The 23,134-nt window shown below is 42.8% G+C and overlaps 1 protein-coding gene across 1 annotated transcript in view; it reads left to right on the forward strand.

The window, feature by feature from the left end:
- Nucleotides 1–495: 495 nt before the first annotated feature.
- The window catches only part of LOC311133066 (protein argonaute-3-like), a gene marked incomplete at its 3' end in the record, with an annotated part of 29,472 nt that continues 6,833 nt past the window's right edge, over nucleotides 496–23,134 (forward strand). Inside the window, exons 1-7 of the mRNA XM_084166499.1 lie at nucleotides 496–1,443; nucleotides 18,932–19,103; nucleotides 19,308–19,428; nucleotides 19,562–19,770; nucleotides 20,112–20,248; nucleotides 22,275–22,409; nucleotides 22,786–22,873. Of these exons, the coding sequence (XP_084022625.1) occupies nucleotides 1,425–1,443; nucleotides 18,932–19,103; nucleotides 19,308–19,428; nucleotides 19,562–19,770; nucleotides 20,112–20,248; nucleotides 22,275–22,409; nucleotides 22,786–22,873 (881 nt within the window). The 5' untranslated portion in view covers nucleotides 496–1,424. The remainder of the gene's footprint in view (nucleotides 1,444–18,931; nucleotides 19,104–19,307; nucleotides 19,429–19,561; nucleotides 19,771–20,111; nucleotides 20,249–22,274; nucleotides 22,410–22,785; nucleotides 22,874–23,134) is intronic.

The raw sequence follows: 23,134 nt of genomic DNA on the forward strand, positions 1-23,134 counted from the left end.
GAGATAGACCACAGCCCATCGTTTCCAATGGAACAAATTAGTCATAGTGGGCAGAACAAGCAATGAGATGGGCATAGCCAAGCACGAGCTAGCGAGATCCTATTGGCGCGTTGTAGCATCATCTGCATATTTCCGTTAGGGAACGCCTCCTCTGAAGTGCGCGTATGCCATAACTCAATTCGCCTTTGCACTCCTTCTAAACAACGCGATTTTAAAAAACTTTTGCAAAGGGAAAAGTCTACAAAACTTAGTCCACTCTGTTCATAACAGATTATAGTTTTGGGAACAGAAAACTGTATTGAGATCAAATGTTTCAAATCTGCAGAATGTCGGCCAAAATCCATCTCGTTCCATCTTCTCCCACTGCTGGCCAGTGTGCTTCCTCTCACTACCATATTTAGTAGTGAGCGGAAACGCTAGGCAGATGCTTCCTATTTATACATCCGGGGAAATATCTGTCTCCTCGCAATCAGCTGTGGTTCGGTTAGGCTCGGCGATATTGTGCTAGTGTATTATGTCACGTGCCAATGGCATCAGTATCAAAACAAATAAATAAAAAGGAAATACCAATAATGTACAGACCAGTTTACTGAAAATCGGGCTAATAACACTTCCCCGTGGATAGTTGGTCTCAGACCTCCTACATAAAGACAAAATCCGCAGACAACAGGTAATGTACGTTCAAAGGAAGTTTATTCAACAGTCTGATTTGTGAAGTGACATTCACAAAAAGTGAGCCTACATGAGAGAGAAGTCCTTCACTCGGATTACAGTTAACATATTATTTTACCCATTGGTCAAAAGTATAGATAAGACTCTTATTCTGAAGGATTCCAAAAATCCGTGACCCGGAAAGTACTTAGTTATTCTTGTCTGCTTCACAGCGGTAGTACTGAGAATATACCGGGGAGTGAAACACACATTTGCCGGCAGAACAACACCGAAAGAGCGGCAAACGGTTCACGTTTATGGTTCGAAGAACAAACGTCAAGTAATTGTTATTTGCGTGGCATCTGATGACGACGAGAAACTCGGAACGACTGAGGTAGCATTAAAACCGTTCAGGAATAGGAGCCGTCTGTCGAGTCTCCGAGAAATATTTTCAGAGACTTCAGTTTTTTTAAATAAATATTTTTGTCTGCTGGGAATATTTAGTGCTCCGACGAACATAAAGAGATACGTTGTTTAACTTGTGCGGGTTGACAACAACGGGGGCAATTTGGGAGGACCTCTGGTTAAGTGGATACCGCAAGCGGCCCGTGTCCACATCAGCGACAAAAGCCAGGGTGTCGGCTTGAGAGTCGTCGGGTGGAAAATCTCCAACACCGGAGCGTCAGCGCTGAATAAATAGCGTCGTATGAACAGGAGCTGCGCCGAGATTTGACCATTGGGAGCCGGGGAGTATCCGGACAGAGACCTCATGAATGGAAATCGGAACTTCAGGTATATTCTTACACCCGTCTGTCAACCCCCTTATTAAATTGTTATAATAATAATATGCCATTTAGCAGACGCTTTTATCGAAAGCGACTTAGTCATGCGTGCATACATTTTTGTGTATGGGTGGTCCCGGGGATCGAACCCACTACCTTGGCGTTACAAGCGCCGTGCTCTACCAGCTGATCTACAGAGGACCACTTTAAGGATCTCTTTAAATTTGGTGTTGAAGTTTTGTAGGCTGACTACCAGTTTAATTCCTTAAAGGATAGCGTACAATCAGGCCTACTGTACCAATCAGATTAATTTAAATATAAACTAATTCAGTCCTTTCACTGTACTGTCTGGGTTAGAAAACTCATTTGGGTGACCAGACATACCGTCTTTGGTAAGATTGTTTGCTGGTTGGTAGCCTCTGCCGAGTCCCCTTCAACCGAGGGGTCCAGCTGCGACATTATCTCTCAGAGCAGTTATCCCTCAGGGTCTCTATGCTGCCACCTATTGATATGTAATCTCTCAGGAAAAGTGGGGGTTTCGAAAGGAGTGGACGTTTTGAAAGGAACCATAGAGGGCTTGCAGTTGCGTCACAAATCACCTTGCAACCACACCAAGCGTAATGTTGGAAGACCAAACTCAGTCTGTTGAAGGCCCTCCAATCGTCCACATGACTGGCTGCGTTTTGCTACCACCATAAACTTCGGGAAGATTGCCCATTATTTCGTTTTACTAAGGACCCAGAAAACGGATGCAGTGGTAGAACCTATTCAAGTAAGTAAATATGTTTTGAAAATGATCAATGTATTATTAGCTAGCTAGCTAGCTAACTTGCTACAGAAACTTAGTTAGTGTGCAGTGCAGGCTAACTCAAATGAGCTGCTAACGTATGTTCTCTAGTTCGTTAGCTAGCTAACTGTACGTACTGTATAGGTAACTAGCTACGTGAAGTAAATATCACCAGCGTACTAACTTCATGTTAACTATCTTGATGTATTTTTCGTTGTAACTCCAAATGCATTTGTAGCTAGGTACTGTAGATGGCTAACTAACAGCCATGGAAGAGGGTGAATGGATTAGCTACCACTTCCAGCTGTCAGAGAAGCAAGGGAGAGTAGGCTACACTGGATAGGGCAGGTAACTTTGTGGGAGGACATTATGAAACTATTCTCCAGTTCCAGTCCCTAGCGAGAAACAGAGAGATATAGCAACATAATATTCAGGGATGTCTAACTTTAGTATAATGCAGCCTGTTTCTTTGTGTTTTCTGTCTTCAGATACAGAGAGCCGTCAAACCCTTGTCTGCAGATGAAGTGGACCCAATGAATGTCCCAAGAGGATAAGGGTACATGCTTGTATACCATAGATTATATGTTAGCACATTTTGTGAACAAAAACAGTTTAAAAGTCACACAATGTATAAACCTATTATAACTGGAGCAGGCCAACCCTGCTGGGTGTGCAGGCTTCTGTTCCAGCCCAGCACGAACGCACCTGATTCAATGCATTAAACCTAATTAGTTAATAATCAAGTGTGCTATTGCTGGGCTGGAGCAGAAGTCTGCACACCCAGTAGATCAGCGATCAGTGGAGCGAGGTTGGTCACCTCTGGTATTTTTTTATTTTGAACCTGAAATTGTTTTAGTAATAATAGCCTACTTGTTACTAAAATGTCTAACCTTTTACATATGAGTTAGCTTACTTATACACTTTGAAATGATATGAAAGTGTTGATTCTTTGAAGTGAAGTGTTTAAACTTGTTTTAATTGTTAACTTAACTATTATTCAGGATTAACTAGTGTCAATGTTGAGTAATCACAGATCACAATCCTGCAATAAACAGGGGAAGGGAATCTGTCTCTAATTTAATCTGTTTCTGTGTTGTATTCTCAAATGAACATCACCTTTTTGTTCAGTCATAAGCTCTCCAATTTGTTTTATTTGATTGTCACAATGTATTCAGGATATCAGCCATGTGAACCCATTTTGCAGCTGATAATGGCATGCAATGCCAATGCAGCCATAGGCCTACAGCAGTGGTCCCAATAGCACACACTTTTGTTGTAGCCCCTGACAATATACTTGATCCAACTCATTGAGGGCCTGATGATTAGTTGACAAGTTGAATCAGGTGTGTTTGTCTGCTGCCACAATAAAACTGTACTGTTGGGGGGTACTTGAGGACCGGAGTTGGGAACCACTGTCCTACAGTATGATGGCATTAAAGCCAATTTCAGCTTGATCCGAAATGTGGTCGGAGGCGCCTTATTGATGGTGTGATGCAATTGCGTAGCCTCTGGAGGCACACAGAGGCCAACTTGAGCTCTGTACCGCATCGCCGTGCGCCTCTCAAATTTTTAAATAATGAGGAGGGCTCCGTATATCTCCGCAATGACATGATTGGTTGACGGTAGGTGGGGGTGCGAAGTCCTGTATAAACAAACTCACTTCCTTGACAACTTCCTTCACAACAGCTCTGCGCTGCTCCGCGAAGCACAAGAAGTATGAATGCCATGACTTCTGCAGAGGCTGTGTCACCGTAAATGCTGCACGGCCAATGCAGACTTCGGATTGATCATGCAGCGCCTTTAAGCCTTATGGGGTTTTCAATCCACCCCTTGACATTGTGCATCTGAAGCAGAGAATAGCTTAACTCACACACTGTTTACATATTGTTCAGCTATACGTTCTCAATTAAAAACTATACCAGTAGACAATGTATATGAGGCTAATCATTATACTAGATTCTGTACATGTCGTGTGCTGACGTGACATTTTTTGGTTAAAATAATCCAACCCTTTTAATCTAGGTGGTGAAATGTCTGAAAGCAGGAGATAAGATCCTTAGCTTAAAACATACACCAAGTTCAATGCCAGATACTTTTCTCCAAGAAGGTCTGAGTGGTACTTGGAGGTGCCATTGTGATAACTACAACAATTACATTGTCTATGCTAAATGTGTTTTTAAATGGTAAAGAAAGAAAATAGTTGGGCTATAAGAAATACGTTTTATTCAATGGGGCTAGGCAAAGCAGAGATGACAAAATGCTTTTCATTTCACCCAACCAACAATATAGGCTAAGTACAGTATGTTTACAATATCATAAACTATAGTCTTTTACACGTTCCAAATTACATTTAAAGATATTCATATGGTTTAAGGGGGCACTTTTGTCATGACGACAAGGTGAAGATCCTCTACTCAAATGGCACAACCGACTTGTTCAGATTGACCAAAGCACAGCATATAACAACCATCTCGTGTAATTGAGGGATGTCTCCTTTCATATCTGGAAAAGGACAAAGTAGTAGAAGTAGAAACTGATGCTGCTGTACCATTGCTCATCTTCACAGTGGGAATCCAGTCGACATGGGTGTCTTGATAGAGGTCAGCTGGTGAACCTAGAGTCGTACATAAATGAAAGTACACCTGATGTTAGAATATCACTTCTTCAGGTCAACTATACCGTCAGGACGCTTAATTGTTTGGTTGTTTTAATTCATTCAGGTGTAGTGTCATAAAAATATTACATCTATTGTTGGGCTTGAACAACCAATAGTCAACACAGCAGGTTGTCCTATCCCATTGAGGCCTTTGTCCTATGCTATAATGACCATACATTTTCCCTCTTATGAATAAGGTTCTCAACAAATTATCATATGACTATAAGATAACCATATGTTTTTTTGGGACAATAATGTCCTCCAGGCTATATGGATGTCATATTGTACAATTTGTGTCTCCCCTTTTCATGGTAGTGGCTAGAAGGGATCCAGCTTTTGTCAAATTAACGTCATATTTGACACTTCGTAGCAGATTAGGAGAATTTAGGCAGCAGGTTAGGAAAAGGGTTAGGTTTAGCTACAATGCCCAAAAATTACTTTAGACAATTTTGACAAAAGCTGGATCCCTTCTAGCCAGAACCCCCTTTTTCATAGGCCTAGACTACATGGTTGCATTCAAGACGGTCATTTTTATTGATCTGTTGTCAGTAGAGTAGAGTAGGCCACCGTCATATTAAAAAGTGTAGTAGAATTGCATGAAATGTTTATCAAAGGCCACGTTTTTCCTGCGCAAAGGAAACGTCTCTGATATAGCATATAAACCTATGCTGCTACGCGCTTATTAATAGCCTAAATTATCACTATCAAATCTACTCATAACATTTGGAATAGTAGGCTTATATTTGTCTGCAAATGCGATGATGGAGGCATGCAATGCTTTGTTATAAAGGTAAATTTGTGGTGAAAAATAGCTTCCCCAAAACTTAGCTCACGCGACACGTTCTAATTGCTTGACTACAAGCGATCTACAGTAGCTAGCTAATTTTGACTTACTTAGTGTTGTTGTTAACACCTGCTTAGCATAACAGCCAAACTCGAAATCGATCAGACTTTACTTACCAGTGATGAAATTATCGTAGCAGACCCGTTACTGACAGCTGTCTGGGTTCAGGTCTTTACGGGCAAAAAGGTTTCTTCGCTTTTGTCAGTTCTTGAGTCATATCTTGGTGTCACCAATGGTTTTTCATGATTGCGGGGAATCTGTAAACATCTTTCTGTTTCGTTGTCTTTCCTGCCTTGTTAGAGCAGCCAAATACTCTACAGAAAATGACCGTGGTAATGAAACAACTAGTTTTAGGTACTGTTACTCGGCTGTTAATTAATGTGCTGCTCTTCCTACATGGCTGTCAACTGCAAGCCCTCTATATAAGGAGAAGTGGGGGTCTCAAAAGTTGCCACTCGACGTCGTTTGGGTTATCGGACGTAAGTCATAGTCTGCAGAAATGACAGTAAGGAATTTCAGTTATTCATAAAAATAAATATTCACTGTGAGCTGTCTTTGAACATTACCTACCGGTAGCCATGTATGTAACATTACGTTTTTCGTCAATGCTAGCTAACGTTAGCTACCTTAACTTATAAAAAATTCATGCATTTTACAATGTATTATTCAATATTTGAAATAATAATAATAATAACTGAAATGTCAAGTCATGGCGGTTCTAGTAGTTATGGAATTCCAGCGCTTCTAGTGTTAAAAGACTCCTTGAAAAACCCCACTTCTCCTTATATGGTTCCTTTCGACAACCCCACTTTTCCTGAGAGATCAATGCACTGAGAGATTACATATCAGTAGGTGGCAGCATAGAGACCTGAGGGATGACTGCTCTGAGAGATGAATATGCAGCTGGACCCTATTGCATCAACCGGATGTTCGGGTTTTCAGGGGAAATCCAAAAAGAGCCCGTGACGTGACTTCCGCTTTTGGACGTTAACAAGGCAACACTCCCATCTTAACTCCTCCACATTTACTCGATTGGTTGAACAGGGCAGAAGAGAACCTCCTCAGTCAGCTTTTTTAATTTTTCTCTTCTCGTCAAGACCAGTATGTAGGGGATGTACACTGAACAAAAATATAAACGCAACATGTAGTGTTGATCCCATGTTTCATGAGCTGAAAGAAAAATCCCAGAAATGTTCCATCCCTGTTAGTGAGCATTTCTCCTTTGCCAAGATAATCCATCCACCTGACAGGTGTGGCATATCAATAATCTGATTTAAACCGCATGATCATTACACAGGTGCACCTTGTCTGGGGACAATAAAAGGCCACTCTAAAATGTGCAGTTGTGTCACACAACACAATGACACAGATGTCTTAAGTTTTGAGGGAGCATGCAATTGGCATGCTGACTGCAGGAATGTCCACCAGAGCTGTTACCAGATAATTTAATGTTCATTTCTCTACCATAAGCTGCCTCCAACGTTGTTTTAGAGAATTTGGCAGTACGTCCAACCGGCCTTACAACCCTAGACCACGTGTAACCACGCTAGCCCAGGACCTCCACATCCGTCTTCTTCACCTGCAGGATCGTCTGAGGAGTATTTCTGTCTGTAATAAAGCCCTTTTGTGTGGAAAAACTATTTTGTGGGCCTGGCTCCCTAGTGGGTGGGCCTGGCTGCCAAGTGGGTGGGCTTTTGCCCTCCAAGGACCACCACATGGCTGCACCCCTGCCCAGTCATGTAAAATCCATAGATTAGGGCCTAATTTATTTATTTCAATTGACTGATTTCCTTAACTCAGTAAATTATTTGGAATTGTTGCATGTTGCGTTTTATATTTTTAAGTATAGTTTCAGGCGTTTCTTTTACGCCTGCTATGTTAGGGTAGCCGGTTGGTAAACGCCATGTGCAAACCAGTCTCACTCGTTTTGCAGACGGCTGTCATAGGCAGGTGGAAGCCCGTCAGGTGTGCCTCATCATCTGGAGCCTGTGAGAGACTGGCTGGTTGTGTGTGTATAGTTGGCTGTTTTGGAGGTTGCCTGCCTGCCTTCCACACCATCTGGTGTCAGAAGTTATTGAATGGTGCTCACTGTAGCCTCACTTAATTAACAATCAGTTCAGCCACAAAGTCTAACTATCACCTAGGGGCAGCTGCTTTGCGAGAAATGGTTGTTGGCATACTTTTGAGCTGTCAACATTGAAACCAACCATGATTGGAGATGGATGTGATTTGTGCTGTCTGCTTTCTTAACACTCATTCGACACAGTCTGGTGGATCGGCATGTTTTCCGAAGAACAGGATGACGGCTTACAAGACTATGGGAATCAGGAGGCCATGTCATGAGGTTAATAGGGTCCACCTTATTCTATCAGTTTAACATCAAATCTTAAAGCTGCAACGTTTTGGGCGACCTGACCAAATTCACATAGAAATATGAGTTATAGCTCTGTCATTCTCATCGAAAGCAAGTCTAAGAAGCGGTAGATCTGTTCTATGTGCGCTATTTCTATACTTCCCGTTAAGTTTAGTTTTTACGTCTTTCACTTACAGCTTCAAACAGCTGAAAAACTATTTTTGGTTATGGAAAATATACACTACCGTTCAAAAGTTTGGGGTCACTTCGAAATGTCCTTGTTTTTGAAAGAAAAGCAAAAAAAATTGTCCATTTAAAATAACATCAAATTGATCAGAAATACAGTGTAGACATTGTTAATGTTGTAAATGGCTATTGTAGCTGGAAACGGCTGATTTTTTAATGGAATATCTACATGGGCGTACAGAGGCCCATTATCAGCAACCATCAGTCCAGTGTTCCAATGGCACGTTGTGTTTGCTAATCCAAGTTTATCATTTTAAAAGGCAAATTGATCATTAGAAAACCCTTTTCCAATTATGTTAGCACAGCTGAAAACGGACTAGTTCTTGAGACTAGTTGAGTATCTGGAGCACTGCATCTCAGTGCTTGAGGCGTCACTACAGACCCCCTGGTTCGATTCCAGGTTGTATCACAACCGGCCGTGATTGGGAGTCCCATAGGGCGGCGCACAATTGGTCCAGCGTCGTCCGTGTTTGGCCGGTGTAGGCCGTCATTGTAAATAAGAATTTGTTCTTAACTGACTTGCCTAGTTAAATAAAGGTAAAATAAATAAAATAAAGTAAATCAGCAATTGTGGTTTCGATTACAGGATCAAAATGGCCAGAAACAAAGAACTTTCTTCTGAAACTCGTCAGTCTATTCTTGTTCTGAGAAATGAAGGCTATTCCATGCGAGAAATTGCCAAGAAACTGAAGATCTCGTACAACGCTGTGTATTACTCCCTTCACAGAACAGGGCAAACTGGCTCTAACCAGAATAGAAAGAGGAGTGGGAGGCCCCGGTGCACAACTGAGCAAGAGGACAAATTATATTAGTGTCTAGTTTGAGAAACCGATGCCTCACAGGTCCTCAACTGGCAGCTTCATTAAATAGTACCCACAAAACACCAGTCTCAACGTCAACAGTGAAGAGGCGACTCTGGGATGCTGACCTTCTAGGCAGAGTTGCAAAGAAAAAGCCATATCTCAGACTGGCTAATAAAAAGAAAAGATTAAGATGGGCAAAAGAACACAGACACTGGACAGAGGAAGATTGGAAAAAAGTGTTATGGACAGACGAATCGAAGTTTGAGGTGTTCGGATCACAAAGAAGAACATTTGTGAGACGCAGACCAAATGACAAGATGCTGGAGGAGTGCTTGATGCCATCTGTCAAGCATGGTGGAGGCAATGTGATGGTCTGGGGGTGCTTTGGTGGTGGTAAAGTGGGAGATTTGTACAGGGTAAAAGGGATCTTGAAGAAGGAAGGCTATCACGCCATTTTTGCAACGCCATGCCATACCCTGTGGACGGCGCTTGATTGGAGCTAATTTCCTCCTACAAAAGGACAATGACCCAAATCACAGCTCCAAACTATGCAATAACTATTTAGGGAAGAAGCAGTCAGCTGGTATTCTGTCTATAATGGAGTGGCCAGCACAGTCACCGGATCTCAACCCTATTGAGCTGTTGTGGGAGCAGCTTGACCGTATCCAACTTGTGGGAGTTGCTTCTGGAAGCATGGGGTGAAATCTCTTCAGATTACCTCAACAAAATGACAACTAGAATGCCAAAGGTCTGCAAGGCTGTAAAGGCCACAATTATTATTTATATTAAAAATCATTATTTGTAACCTTGTCAATGACTATATTTCCTATGCATTTTGCTATATTTCCTATTCAAACTCATTTCATGTATGTTTTCATGGAAAACAAGAACATTTCTAAGTGACCCCAAATTTTTGAATGGTAGTGTATTTCACAAATATACAGTGGGGGAAAAAAGTATTTAGTCAGCCACCAATTGTGCAAGTTCTCCCACTTAAAAAGATGAGAGGCCTGTAATTTTCATCATAGGTACACGTCAACTATGACAGACAAAATGAGAAAAAAATATCCAGAAAATCACATTGTAGGATTTTTAATGAATTTATTTGCAAATTATGGTGGAAAATAAGTATTTGGTCACCTACAAACAAGCAAGATTTCTGGCTCTCACAGACCTGTAACTTCTTCTTTAAGAGGCTCCTCTGTCCTCCACTCGTTACCTGTATTAATGGCACCTGTTTGAACTTGTTATCAGTATAAAAGACACCTGTCCACAACCTCAAACAGTCACACTCCAAACTCCACTATGGCCAAGACCAAAGAGCTGTCAAAGGACACCAGAAACAAAATTGTAGACCTGCACCAGGCTGGGAAGACTGAATCTGCAATAGGTAAGCAGCTTGGTTTGAAGAAATCAACTGTGGGAGCAATTATTAGGAAATGGAAGACATACAAGACCACTGATAATCTCCCTCGATCTGGGGCTCCACGCAAGATCTCACCCCGTGGGGTCAAAATGATCACAAGAACGGTGAGCAAAAATCCCAGAACCACACGGGGGGACCTAGTGAATGACCTGCAGAGAGCTGGGACCAAAGTAACAAAGCCTACCATCAGTAACACACTACGCCGCCAGGGACTCAAATCCTGCAGTGCAAGACGTGTCCCCCTGCTTAAGCCAGTACATGTCCAGGCCCATCTGAAGTTTGCTAGAGTGCATTTGGATGATCCAGAAGAGGATTGGGAGAATGTCATATGGTCAGATGAAACCAAAATATAACTTTTTGGTAAACTCAACTTGTCGTGTTTGGAGGACAAAGAATGCTGAGTTGCATCCAAAGAACACCATACCTACTGTGAAGCATGGGGGTGGAAACATCATGCTTTGGGGCTGTTTTTCTGCAAAGGGACCAGGACGACTGATCCGTGTAAAGGAAAGAATGAATGGGGCCATGTATCGTGAGATTTTGAGTGAAAACCTCCTTCCATCAGCAAGGGCATTGAAGATTAAATGTAGCTGGGTCTTTCAGCATGACAATGATCCCAAACACACCGCCAGGGCAACGAAGGAGTGGCTTCGTAACAAGCATTTCAAGGTCCTGGAGTGGCCTAGCCAGTCTCCAGATCTCAACCCCATAGAAAATCTTTGGAGGGAGTTGAAAGTCTGTGTTGCCCAGCGACAGCCCCAAAACATCACTGCTCTAGAGGAGATCTGCATGGAGGAATGGGCCAAAATACCAGCAACAGTGTATGAAAACCTTGTGAAGACTTACAGAAAACGTTTGACCTGTGTCATTGCCAACAAAGGGTATATAACAAAGTATTGAGAAACTTTTGATATTGACCAAATACTTATTCTCCACCATAATTTGCAAATAAATTAATTAAAATTCCTACAATGTGATTTTCTGGAGAAAAAAAATCTCAATTTGTCTGTCATAGTTGACGTGTACCTATGATGAAAATTACAGGCCTCTCATCTTTTTAAGTGGGAGAACTTGCACAATTGGTGGCTGACTAAATACTTTTTTCCCCCACTGTATTTCTCTACACTATAATTGCTTGTCTTGTAACATAAACTGAAATTAGGCGAACTATTACAATTTTAGCAACCAGGAAATGGCGGAGCGATTTCTGCTTAGTTCAGCGTTAATCTATATGTGGTGTCTTAAATTAGGCCTGGTAGATAAATGATGAATAGATAAATAAAGTTGCCTACTTCCTCCAAAGGACACTCTGTGCTGTATTTTAGGGAAATATATATACATACATACATACATACATACATACATACATACATACATACATACATACATACATACATACATACATACATACATACATACATACATACATACATACATACATACATACAGTAGGGAGAACAAGTATTTGCAGGTTTTCCTACTTACAAAGCATGTAGAGGTCTGTCATTTTTATCATAGGTACACTTCAACTGTGAGAGACGGAATCTAAAACAAAAATCCAGAAAATCACATTGAATGATTTTTAAGTAATTAATTTGCATTTTACTGCATGACATAAATATTTGATCACCTACCAACCAGTAAGAATTCCGGCTCTCACAGACCTGTTCGTTTTTCTTTAAGAAGCCCTCCTGTTCTCCACTCATTACCTGTATTAACTGCACCAGTTTGAACTCATTACCTGTATAAAAGACACCTGTCCACACACTCAATCAAACAGACTCCAACCTCTCCACAATGGCCAAGACCAGAGAGCTGTGTAAGGACATCAGGGATAAAATTGTAGACCTGCACAAGGCTGGGATGGGCTACAGGACAATAGGCAAGCAGCTTGGTGAGAAGGCAACAACTGTTGGTGCAATTATTAGAAAATGGAAGAAGTTCAAGATGACGGTCAATCACCCTCGGTCTGGGGCTCCATGCAAGATCTCACCTTGTGGGGCATCAATGATCATGAGGAAGGTGAGGGATCAGCCCAGAACTACACGGCAGGACCTGGTCAATGACCTGAAGAGAGCTGGGACCACAGTCTCAAAGAAAACCATTAGTAACACACTACGCCGTCATGGATTAAAATCCTGCAGCGCACGCAAGGTCCCCCTGCTCAAGCCAGCGCATGTCCAGGCCCGTCTGAAGTTTGCCAATGACCATCTGGATGATCCAGAGGAGGAATGGGAGAAGGTCATGTGGTCTGATGAGACAAAAATAGAGCTTTTTGGTCTAAACTCCACTCGCCGTGTTTGGAGGAAGAAGAAGGATGAGTACAACCCCAAGAACACCATCCCAACCGTGAAGCGTGGAGGTGGAAACATTCTTTGGGGATGCTTTTCTGCAAAGGGGACAGGACGACTGCACCGTATTGAGGGGAGGATGGATGGGGCCATGTATCGCGAGATCTTGGCCAACAACCTCCTTCCCTCAATAAGAGCATTGAAGATGGGTCGTGGCTGGGTCTTCAAGCATGACAACGACCCGAAACACACAACCAGGGCAACTAAGGAGTGGCTCCGTAAGAAGCATCTCAAGGTCCTGGAGTGGCCTAGCCAGTCTCCAGACCTGAACCCAATAGAAAAACTTTGGAGGGAGCTGAAAGTCCGTATTGCCCTTTGACAGCCCCGAAACCTGAAGGATCTGGAGAAGGTCTGTATGGAGGAGTGGGCCAAAATCCCTGCTGCAGTGTGTGCAAACCTGGTCAAGACCTACAGGAAACATATGATCTCTGTAATTGCAAACAAAGGTTTCTGTACCAAATATTAAGTTCTGCTTTTCTGATGTATCAAATACTTATGTCATGCAATAAAATGCAAATTAATTACTTAATCATACAATGTGATTTTCTGGACTTTTGTTTTAGATTCCATCTCTCACAGTTGAAGTGTACCTATGATAAAAATTACAGACCTCTACATGCTTTGTAAGTAGGAAAACCTGCAAAATCGGCAGTGTATCAAATACTTGTTCTCCCCACTGTATATACAGTTGAAGTCAGAAGTTTACATACACCTTATCCAAATATATTTAAACAGGAAACTTCACAATTCCTGACATTTAATCCTAGTAAAAATTCCCTGTCTTAGGTCAGTTAGGATCACCACTTTATTTTAAGAATGTGAAATGTCAGAATAATAGCAGAGTGATTTATTTCAGCTTTTATTTCTTAAATCACATTCCAAGTGGGTCAGAAGTTTACATACACTCAATTAGTATTTGGTAGCATTGCCTTTAAATTGTTTAACTTGGGTCAAACGTTTCAGGTAGCCTTCCACAAGCTTCCCACAATAAGTTGGGTGAATTTTGGCCCATTCCTCCTGACAGAGCTGGTGTAACTGAGTCAGATTTGTAGGCCTCGCACACGCTTTTTCAGTTCTGCCCACACATTTTCTATAGGATTGAGGTCAGGGCTTTGTGATGGCCACTCCAATACCTTGACTTTATTGTCCTTAAGCCATTTTGCCACAACTTTGGAAGTATGCTTGGGGTCATTGTCCATTTGGAAGACCAATTTGCGACCAAGCTTTAACTTCCTGACTGATGTCTTGAGATGTTGCTTCAATATATCCACATCATTTTCCTTCCTCATGATGCCATCTATTTTGTGAAGTGCACCAGTCCCTCCAGCAGCAAATCACCCCCACAGCATAATGCTGCTACCCCGTGCTTCACGGTTGGGATGGTGTTCTTCGGCTTGCAAGCAACACCCTTTTTCCTCCAAACATAACGATGGTCGTTATGGCCAAACAGTTCTATTTTTGTTTCATCAGACCAGAGGACATTTCTCCTAAAAGTACGATCTTTGTCCCCATGTGCAGTTGCAAACTGTAGTCTGGCATTTTTATGGTGGTTTTGGAGCAGTGGCTTCTTCCTTGCTGAGCGGCCTTTCAGGTTATGTCGATATAGGACTCGTTTTACAGTGGATATAGATACTTTTGTACCTGTTTCCTCCAGCATCTTCACAAGGTCCTTTGCTGTTGTTCTGGGATTGATTTGCACTTTTCGCACCAAATTACGTTCATCTCTAGGAGACAGAACGCGTCTCCTTCCTGAGTGGTATGACGGCTGCGTGGTCCCATGGTGTTTATACTTGCATACTATTGTTTGTACAGATGAACGTGGTACCTTCAGGCATTTGGAAATTGCTCCCAAGGATGAACCAGACTTGTGGAGGTCTACAATATTTTTTTCTGAGGTCTTGGCTGATTTCTTTTGATTTCCCCATGATGTCAAGCAAAGAGGCACTGAGTTTGAAGGTAGGCCTTGAAATACATCCACGGGTACACCTCCAATTGACTTAAATGATGTCAATTAGCCTAACAGAAGTTTCTAAAGCCATGACATTTTCTGGAATTTTCCAAGCTGTTTAAAGGCACAGTCAACTTAGTGTATGTAAACTTCTGACCCACTGGAATTGTGATACAGTGAATTATAAGTTAAATAATCTGTCTGTAAACAATTGTTGGAAAAAATTACTTGTGTCATGCACAAAGTAGATATCCTAACCGATTTGCTAAAACTCTAGTTTGTTAACAAGAAATGTGTGGAGTGGTTGAAAAACGAGTTTTAATGACTCCAACCTAAGTGTATGTAAACTTCTGACTTCAACTGTATATATCAATTTTACATGCACAGAATGACCCGTGTGTTAATGTGGCGGAGCCAGAGGTAGGATACAGCTGCCGATAGCCCTTGATCATGACTCAGTTCCATTATTTAACACACGAGCCATTGGACGAAGGCATCTCCTGTACAGGGGAGTTTTGTTAAGAGCCCCGACGCTCGGTCTAAACATTAACACGCATTGTTTGCGGTACGGTTTTGGATGCATAAGGACCTTTTTATCTTTTATATCAGCAATAATAAAATAACATAAAAAGCTTAACTTGATACACACCTTTTTATAGGGTTAGTGTTCCCACAGGGCCATATCTCCATGTTACAGCGTGTGTTTATGGAAGACAGAGGGACCACCTGTGCTAATTAGCTATCTAGCATGCTCCGAACACCTGTGTGTAATGGATGAAGGCTGCCAGAATGGTGTCACTGAAAAATACTGTCAGCTGCAACTGTGATCAAGCTGGTTAAAACAGTGTACAGTAAGTGAATATTTTGCATTTGTGAAATTCTTTTTTGATGTGATATGAAAGTAAAGGGCTTTATGTTTCTAGAACCATATTGCAATTGAGAATCGATTCACATTTAGATGTAGTATTTGGCTGTTTTGCCTGCCAGAGCCAGTCTACCAAAGTATTCACACCCCTTTATTTCCCCCCCACATTTTGTTGTGTTACAGTCTGAATTTAAAATGGATTAAATTAAGATTTTGTGTCACTGGCCTACACACAATACTCCATAATGTCAAAGTTGAATTATGTTTGTAGACATTTTAATAAAAAATGAAAAGCTAAAATGTCTTCAGTCAATAAATATTCAACCCCTTTGTTATGGAAAGCCTAAATAAGTTTAGGAGTAAACATTTGCTTAACGAGTCACATAATAAGTTGCATGGACTCACTCCGTGTGCAATAATAGTGTTTAACATGATTTTCGTACCCCACACATACAATTATCTGTAAGGTCCCTCAGCCGAGCAGTGAATTTCAAACACAAAGACCAGGGAGGTTTTCCAATGCCACGCAAAGAAGGGCACCTTGGTAGATGGGTAAAATTTTTTGCAGACATTGACTATTCCTTTGAGCATGGTAAAGTTATTAATTAAACTTTTGGATGGTGTATCAATGCACCCAATCACTACAAAGATACAGGTGTCCTTCCTAACACAGTTGCCGGAGAGGACGTAAACCGCTCAGGGATTTCAACATGAGGCCAAATGGTGACTTTAAAACAGTTACCGAGTTTAATGGCTGTGATAGGAGAACTGAGGATGAATCAACAGCATTGTCACTAACCGTAAGTCGCTCTGGATAAGAGCGTCTGCTAAATGACTAAAATGTAGTTATTCCACAATACTAACCTAAATGTCAGTGAAAAGAAGGAAGCCTGTACAGAAATTTTTTTTTCCAAAATATGCAATAAACTGCAAATCCAACACATCACTGAGTACCACTGTTCATATTTTCAAGCATGGTGGTGGCTGCATCATGTTATGGGTATGCTTGTCATCGGCAAGGACTAGAGTTTTTTAGGATAAAAGAAAAACGGAATAGAGCTAAGCACAGGCAAAATCCTTGAGGAAAACCTGGTTGTCTGCTTTCCAACAGACACTGGGAGACAAATTCACCTTTCAGCAGGACAATAACCTAAAACACAAAGCCAAATATACACTGGAGTTGCTTACCAAGACGACATTAAATGTTCCTGAGTGGCCTAGTTAGTTTTGACTTAAATCGGCTTCAAAATCTATGGTAAGACTTGAAAATGGCTGTCTAGCAATGATCAACAACCAACTTGACAGAGCTTGAAGAATCTTTAAAGAATAATGTGCAAATATTGTACAATCCAGGTGTGCAAAGCTCTTTAGACTTACCCAGAAAGACTCACAGCTGTAATCGTGATTCTAACATGTATTGGCTCAGGGGTGTGAATACTTATGTAAATGAGAGATTTCTGTATTTCATTTTCAATAAATTTTAACCAATTTCTAAAAACATGTTTTCACTTGTCATTATGGGGTATTGTGTGTAGATGGGTGACACCAAATGTGGAATAAGCCAAGGGGTATGAATACTTTCTGAAGGCACTGTAAGGTCCTTGGACCTAAAGGATTAACGGTAGGCTCCTTCGGAGAACATCTTGGGCAAAGCTGCCGAGTGCCTGTACCTGGCTGAACACAACTGTCAGAGTCACTATGATAAAAGCCTACAACTTTCACATGATATTTATTGTGTGCGTTCTGTATGTGTAAGCCAAGAGAGCCCAGGATCCAGAGCTCTGTGTGGGTAGACTTGTGGCCTAACTATACATGGAAGGGGAGGAGAAAGAAGAAGAGGCAGTTAGTTAGCCATCTACACCTCCATTGCTGCCTACTCTTGCACACTTGGTTGTTTCTTGGTAGGTTTAGGTTCAGTAGTTGTTCAGTAGTGCAGTCAGTGTATAAGTTAAGGTTTGAGCATATAGGCTATTTCTGTTCCTGGCTGACAATATTAATTGTCCAACTCACTATTAGACCATCTTCCTTTGATCTTTCCACAGGTAAGCTAAGCTGGACCCTTGATGAGATCAGTGCTTGTTTGTGTCTGTTTTTCCTCCTCTTGTCAGCATGGTCTGCGTTACCATGGAGAAGTGGCAACAACATGGGTGATGTTGGCATGGCTACGACACATGGGTTCGAGTGATAGACACTGGGGGACGCGCCATCACAGACGCTCTCACTTTACTACACCACGTTTCTGGGAGTAGGGTGAAGTTGCCCATAAATGCTGATCTCGGGTCATTTCCCCCATGAGGCCTAATGGTTAAGTTTAGGATTGGGGGGAGGAAAGCTGATCCTAGATCTGTACCTAGGGGAAACTTTATCCCCGAACACTTTACTGCAGGGTCATTCCCTGACCCTGACACAGTGCTATGAACCAGGACAGCCTCACCTTTAGCTTCCCCTTTAGACCTAGTAATATTTTTTCAATTTGAGGTCATAGAGATCCTATAATAAATGTTCTAGATGTCATTCTATGTTTTGAGGTCTACAATATGTGAAGAACACATCCTATTTAACTCGTATGCCTATAATACTCTTTCTTATATTCTTCTTTACACATGATTTTGATTTGAAGTTTTCTGAGTGATGACTCATGTCACTGTATGAGTGGGTGTCATGTATTTTGTGTGGGTGTCAGAGTAGGTAGTTTACAGCTCATCTGAGTCATAAGTGGGGTAGTGTTTGTGTGGTTTTGTGACGTCATGATTACCGGAGTAGTTTCCGACGAGGCTGTCATGAAAGCGCTTTGGTAGAGTATTGGCATAGTGTGGCTGGCACAGCCCTACTCTACTGTCATCCAAAGCTTGTGTTTGTCAGTTAGGAGAATTCAGTGCCTTAACATGGTAAATGTCACCACAAAACGCTGCAGCCTTTAGTGTCAATAGCTCTGGGGAGGAAGAAAAACTAGGCGACTCATGACTCTCCTATTTGATCTCCTCCTTATGTGGGACAATACCCTCACAGGATTTTTATATCCCCCTTGAGCCCCCTGCCTTTCGCCACAATATCTACCACTTCCTATCTACAGTTTGATGTTGCTCTTCCTCTCACTCCCCTGTCTCTCTCTCTCTCTTACTCTTTCTCTTGATCCCTTTCTTTTCCTCTCCTCCCCCACAACCTCTATTTCAGAAGTGTTTTATATTGAGTACTGGCGCCCTCTCTCTCTCCCTCTAGGAGATGTTGGGGCCCAGGCCCTATTCTCAGTGCCTCGGCGGCCTGGCTTTGGCACCATGGGGAAGCCTATCAAGCTACTGGCCAACTGCTTCCAGGTGGATATCCCCAAGATGGACGTCTACCTCTATGAAGTAGACATCAAGCCTGAGAAGTGCCCGCGTCGCGTCAATAGGTATACAGCTGCCCGACGTGCTGGATCAAACCCACAAACCTATCATGTGTCAGCATCAACATTCTCAAACCAACACAAACTGGCTGCAGATCTTTCATGTGATCACACGAACTGTACTCTGCATCTCTTTACCCACTTAAAAGACCAGGGTTATGGAGCAATGTTGGAGTGTTGATATATTTGTCTCTCTTGTGCCCCTAATAGAGAGGTGGTGGACTCCATGGTGAAGCACTTCAAGGTGACCATCTTTGGGGACCGAAGGCCAGTCTACGATGGGAAGAGGAGCCTCTACACAGCCAACCCCCTACCAGTCGCCACAGCGGGGGTGAGTTGTGCGCACACACACAAGATACACATGATAACATTTCTAGTGTAATTTACAATGTTGAATGTCAGATGGGTGTGCTGGTGATACATTGAGTTGCCATAGCTTGAGCTCCCGTCTATTTTCTCCTCAGGTGGATCTGGACGTCACCCTGCCAGGGGAGGGGGGTAAGGATCGCCCCTTCAAAGTGTCTATCAAGTTTGTGTCGCTAGTCAGCTGGCACATGCTGCACGAGGTCCTGATGGGGCGCACCATGCCTGAGCCCTTGGAGCTGGACAAGCCCATCAGCACCAACCCTGTACACGCTGTGGACGTGGTGCTGCGACACCTGCCTTCCATGAAGTGAGTCACTTCTGTGTGGACAGCACTGGTATTGCATATGTATCTATGGTCTGAGGGCCTAGGAGTGTCCATGTACTGTAGAACTGCTATCAAAAGCTCTATGCTGTATTTTTTTAGATGTGGAACAAGCTATTCTGTTCGGTGCGCAGTTTAAGAGTATATATGTATTTATCTACCCTTATAGTCCTGAATATACTAGTAGTATATAGTATCCTATAGTATAGATTATTTCGAAGAAGATATATAACCTAATGAAGCTATGTCTTGAATGAAACATGATGAGTAGAGTAATTCAATTAATTTTCTGGCTGTGAAAGGTGACCCTCTTTCTTCTCCCCCAGGTACACCCCAGTGGGGCGCTCCTTCTTCTCCTCCCCAGAGGGTTACGACCACCCCCTGGGCGGGGGCAGGGAGGTGTGGTTCGGCTTCCACCAGTCGGTGCGGCCCGCCATGTGGAAGATGATGCTCAACATTGACGGTGAGGGCCTTTTCTCTTGACTGTAAGGAACATGGATAATGATTAAAAAAATATATTATTCACTGGTGGCAGGGACTTGTTTCCTTCCATGTTGTCTGGATGATGATGTAGCATCTCAGTCAGTCTGTGATTTCTCAATCAATGAAATGTATTTATAAAGCCATTTTTACATCAGCAGCTGTCACAAAGTGCTTATACAGAAACCGAGCCTAAAACCCCAGAGAGCAAGCAATGCAGATGTAGAAGCGCGGTTAGGAAAAACTCCCTAGAAAGGCAGGAACCTAGGAAGAAACCTAGAGAGGAAGCAGGCTGTGAGGGGTGGAGATTATAGGAGTACATGGCCATGTCTCTTGGCTTTTCATAGCTGAGCATTCAGAGGTTGAGACAGCAGGACAACAGGTCAGGGTTCCATAGCCGCAGGCAGAACAGCATAAACTATCAACAGCACGACCAGGTGGACTGGAGACGGGAACAGCCAGGAGTCATCAGGCCAGGTAGTCCTGAGGCATGGTCCTAGGGCTCAGATCCTCTGGGAGGGGAGAGACACGGACACGATGGGGAAAACTGAGCTGACTACACTGACTGTGCTAGGGGCAGACTCCACTAAGTTGGCAGGCTGGCTAACAGCCTGCTGCCTGCACCGTATCTCATTGTGGAGGTAGAGCCCTGTCTATGTTGATAGATAAGATGAGAGCACCCCTCCAGCTAGGATGGAGTCTGTCACTCTTCAGCAGGCCAGCCTTGGTCCTGTTTGTGGGTGAGTCCCAGAAAGAGGGACAATTATCTACAAATTCAATCTTTTGGGAGGGGCAATAAACAGTTTTCAACCAGCGATTGAGTTGTGCGAATCTGCTGTAGAGCTCATCACTCCCCCTAACTGGGAGGGGGCCAGAGACAATTACTCGATGCCGACATATCTTTCGGGCTAAGTTACACGCTGAAGCTATGTTGCACTAGGTGACCTCTGACTGTTTCATCCTAACGTTGTTGGTGCCGACATGGATAACAATATCCCTATACCTTCTACACTCGCCAATTTTAGCCTCAGCCAGAACCATCTTCAGATGAGCCTTTACGTCGGTAGCCCTGCGCCCTGGTAAACTATGTATGATCGCTGGATGATTCTTTTTAAGTCTAATATTGCAGGTAATGGAGTCGCCAATGACTAGCGTTTTAAATTTGTCCGAGCTAATGATGGGAGGCTTCGGCGGCTCAGACCCCGTAACGGGTGGAGGACAGACCTGAGAATGCTCGGGCTCTGACTCTGACTCGTTGCTTAGTGGGGAAAACAGGTTGAAAGTTGCTGTCGGCTGAATGAGCGACACCGGTTAAGCATGCCGACAGCATTTCTTTCCAGAAGCCGTGAGAAAATTGTCCGGCTGCGGGAACTGTGTGGGGGGATTTAACACTACTACCTGTACTTACTGGTGGCACAGAATTGCCCTTGCCTAACGATTGCGTCTGAAGCTGGGCTTGCAACTCGGCTATCCTCACCATAAGGTGATAGTTCTCCTGCATATTATGAGTAGGCCTACAGCGACTGCAATTAGAAGGCATCATTTTACTTAGCTTTTTCGGCTGGTGGAGGTCGTGCAGATAAAGTGTCCGGGGTGGAAAAATTGGATGAAAGAAGTTGAGTGAGGACAAAACTAAGACGTTGGTAAATTTGTTAAATACAGAGTTTGATTTAATAGTTGTTAAAAGTACAAAGTTTGGCACCTGCCAAGTAGCAACAAACAGCACAGCAGCATGGAGACAACGCGGAAGTGTATGTTGCGTTGCATCGTGTTTAGTCAGTCCTGTCTTTGATTAGTCCAAATGGTATAGAATTCAGCCTATACCTAACATTTTTACTCAGAATTTGGTTGTAAGCTATCAGAATTGGGTTCCTTAGCTACATTAAAGTCCCTGATTTCGAATTGACCTATTCTAACTCTTACTATTTGAATTTGGTTGTAGACTATCATAACTTGGATCCTTCTGCATTGAAGTAACTTATTTGAATTTGACCACTTCTCATCTATAGTATCGGCTACGGCGTTCTACAAGGCCCAGCCGGTGATCCAGTTCATGTGTGAGGTCCTGGACATCCACAACATAGACGAGCAGCCCCGGCCCCTCACTGACTCCCACAGGGTCAAGTTCACCAAAGAGATCAAAGGTATGCAGAGTGCCGTCACCACCACCCCAGGCACAGGAATGCTAACACTGCAGTGGAACATGCTGCTGGACTCCTTGCATCACTGTTGACCTCCAGGGCTAATGTTTTTGTCATTCTAACTTTGTTTTGGTTGTAGGGATATTGGTATTGTGACTCACTGCTATTTCTGTATTGCTGAATCGTTTTGCTACCTGCCAAATTGTACATAGATGACTGTCTGTATTCTATGATTTCTGTCATCCATGATGACTTTCAATTGAACATACCACATGAAAATGTGTTTGCATTGGGCATTAGAAGCCCCTTAAAACGATATAATTAAATTGTTGGATAGTTCTTCTCAGACATATTCCTCTCCTTCCTTTGCTGTGTCCAGGTCTGAAGGTGGAAGTGACCCACTGTGGGACGATGCGGAGGAAGTACAGAGTGTGTAACGTGACCCGCCGCCCTGCCAGCCACCAGACGTGAGTACCTACTCAGAGAGACAGGGATATGTGTAGTTGAACTCTGACACAGCCTGGAACGATGCCTTGAATTGGCTCTATATTGGACTAAGGGGCAGCTTCCTGGACACAGATTAAGTCTAGTCCTGGAATAAAAAGCAATCTCAATGGAGAATCTCCATTGAAAATGCTTTTTGGTCCAGGACTAGGCTTAATCTGTGTCCCAGAAACCGCCCCTAAGAGTTAAACATGAAAACTAGATGAGTACAAAGTCACAAAAAC

Source organism: Coregonus lavaretus, assembly GCF_964263955.1.
Source record: "Coregonus lavaretus genome assembly, chromosome: 7".
Classification (NCBI taxonomy): domain Eukaryota; kingdom Metazoa; phylum Chordata; class Actinopteri; order Salmoniformes; family Salmonidae; genus Coregonus; species Coregonus lavaretus.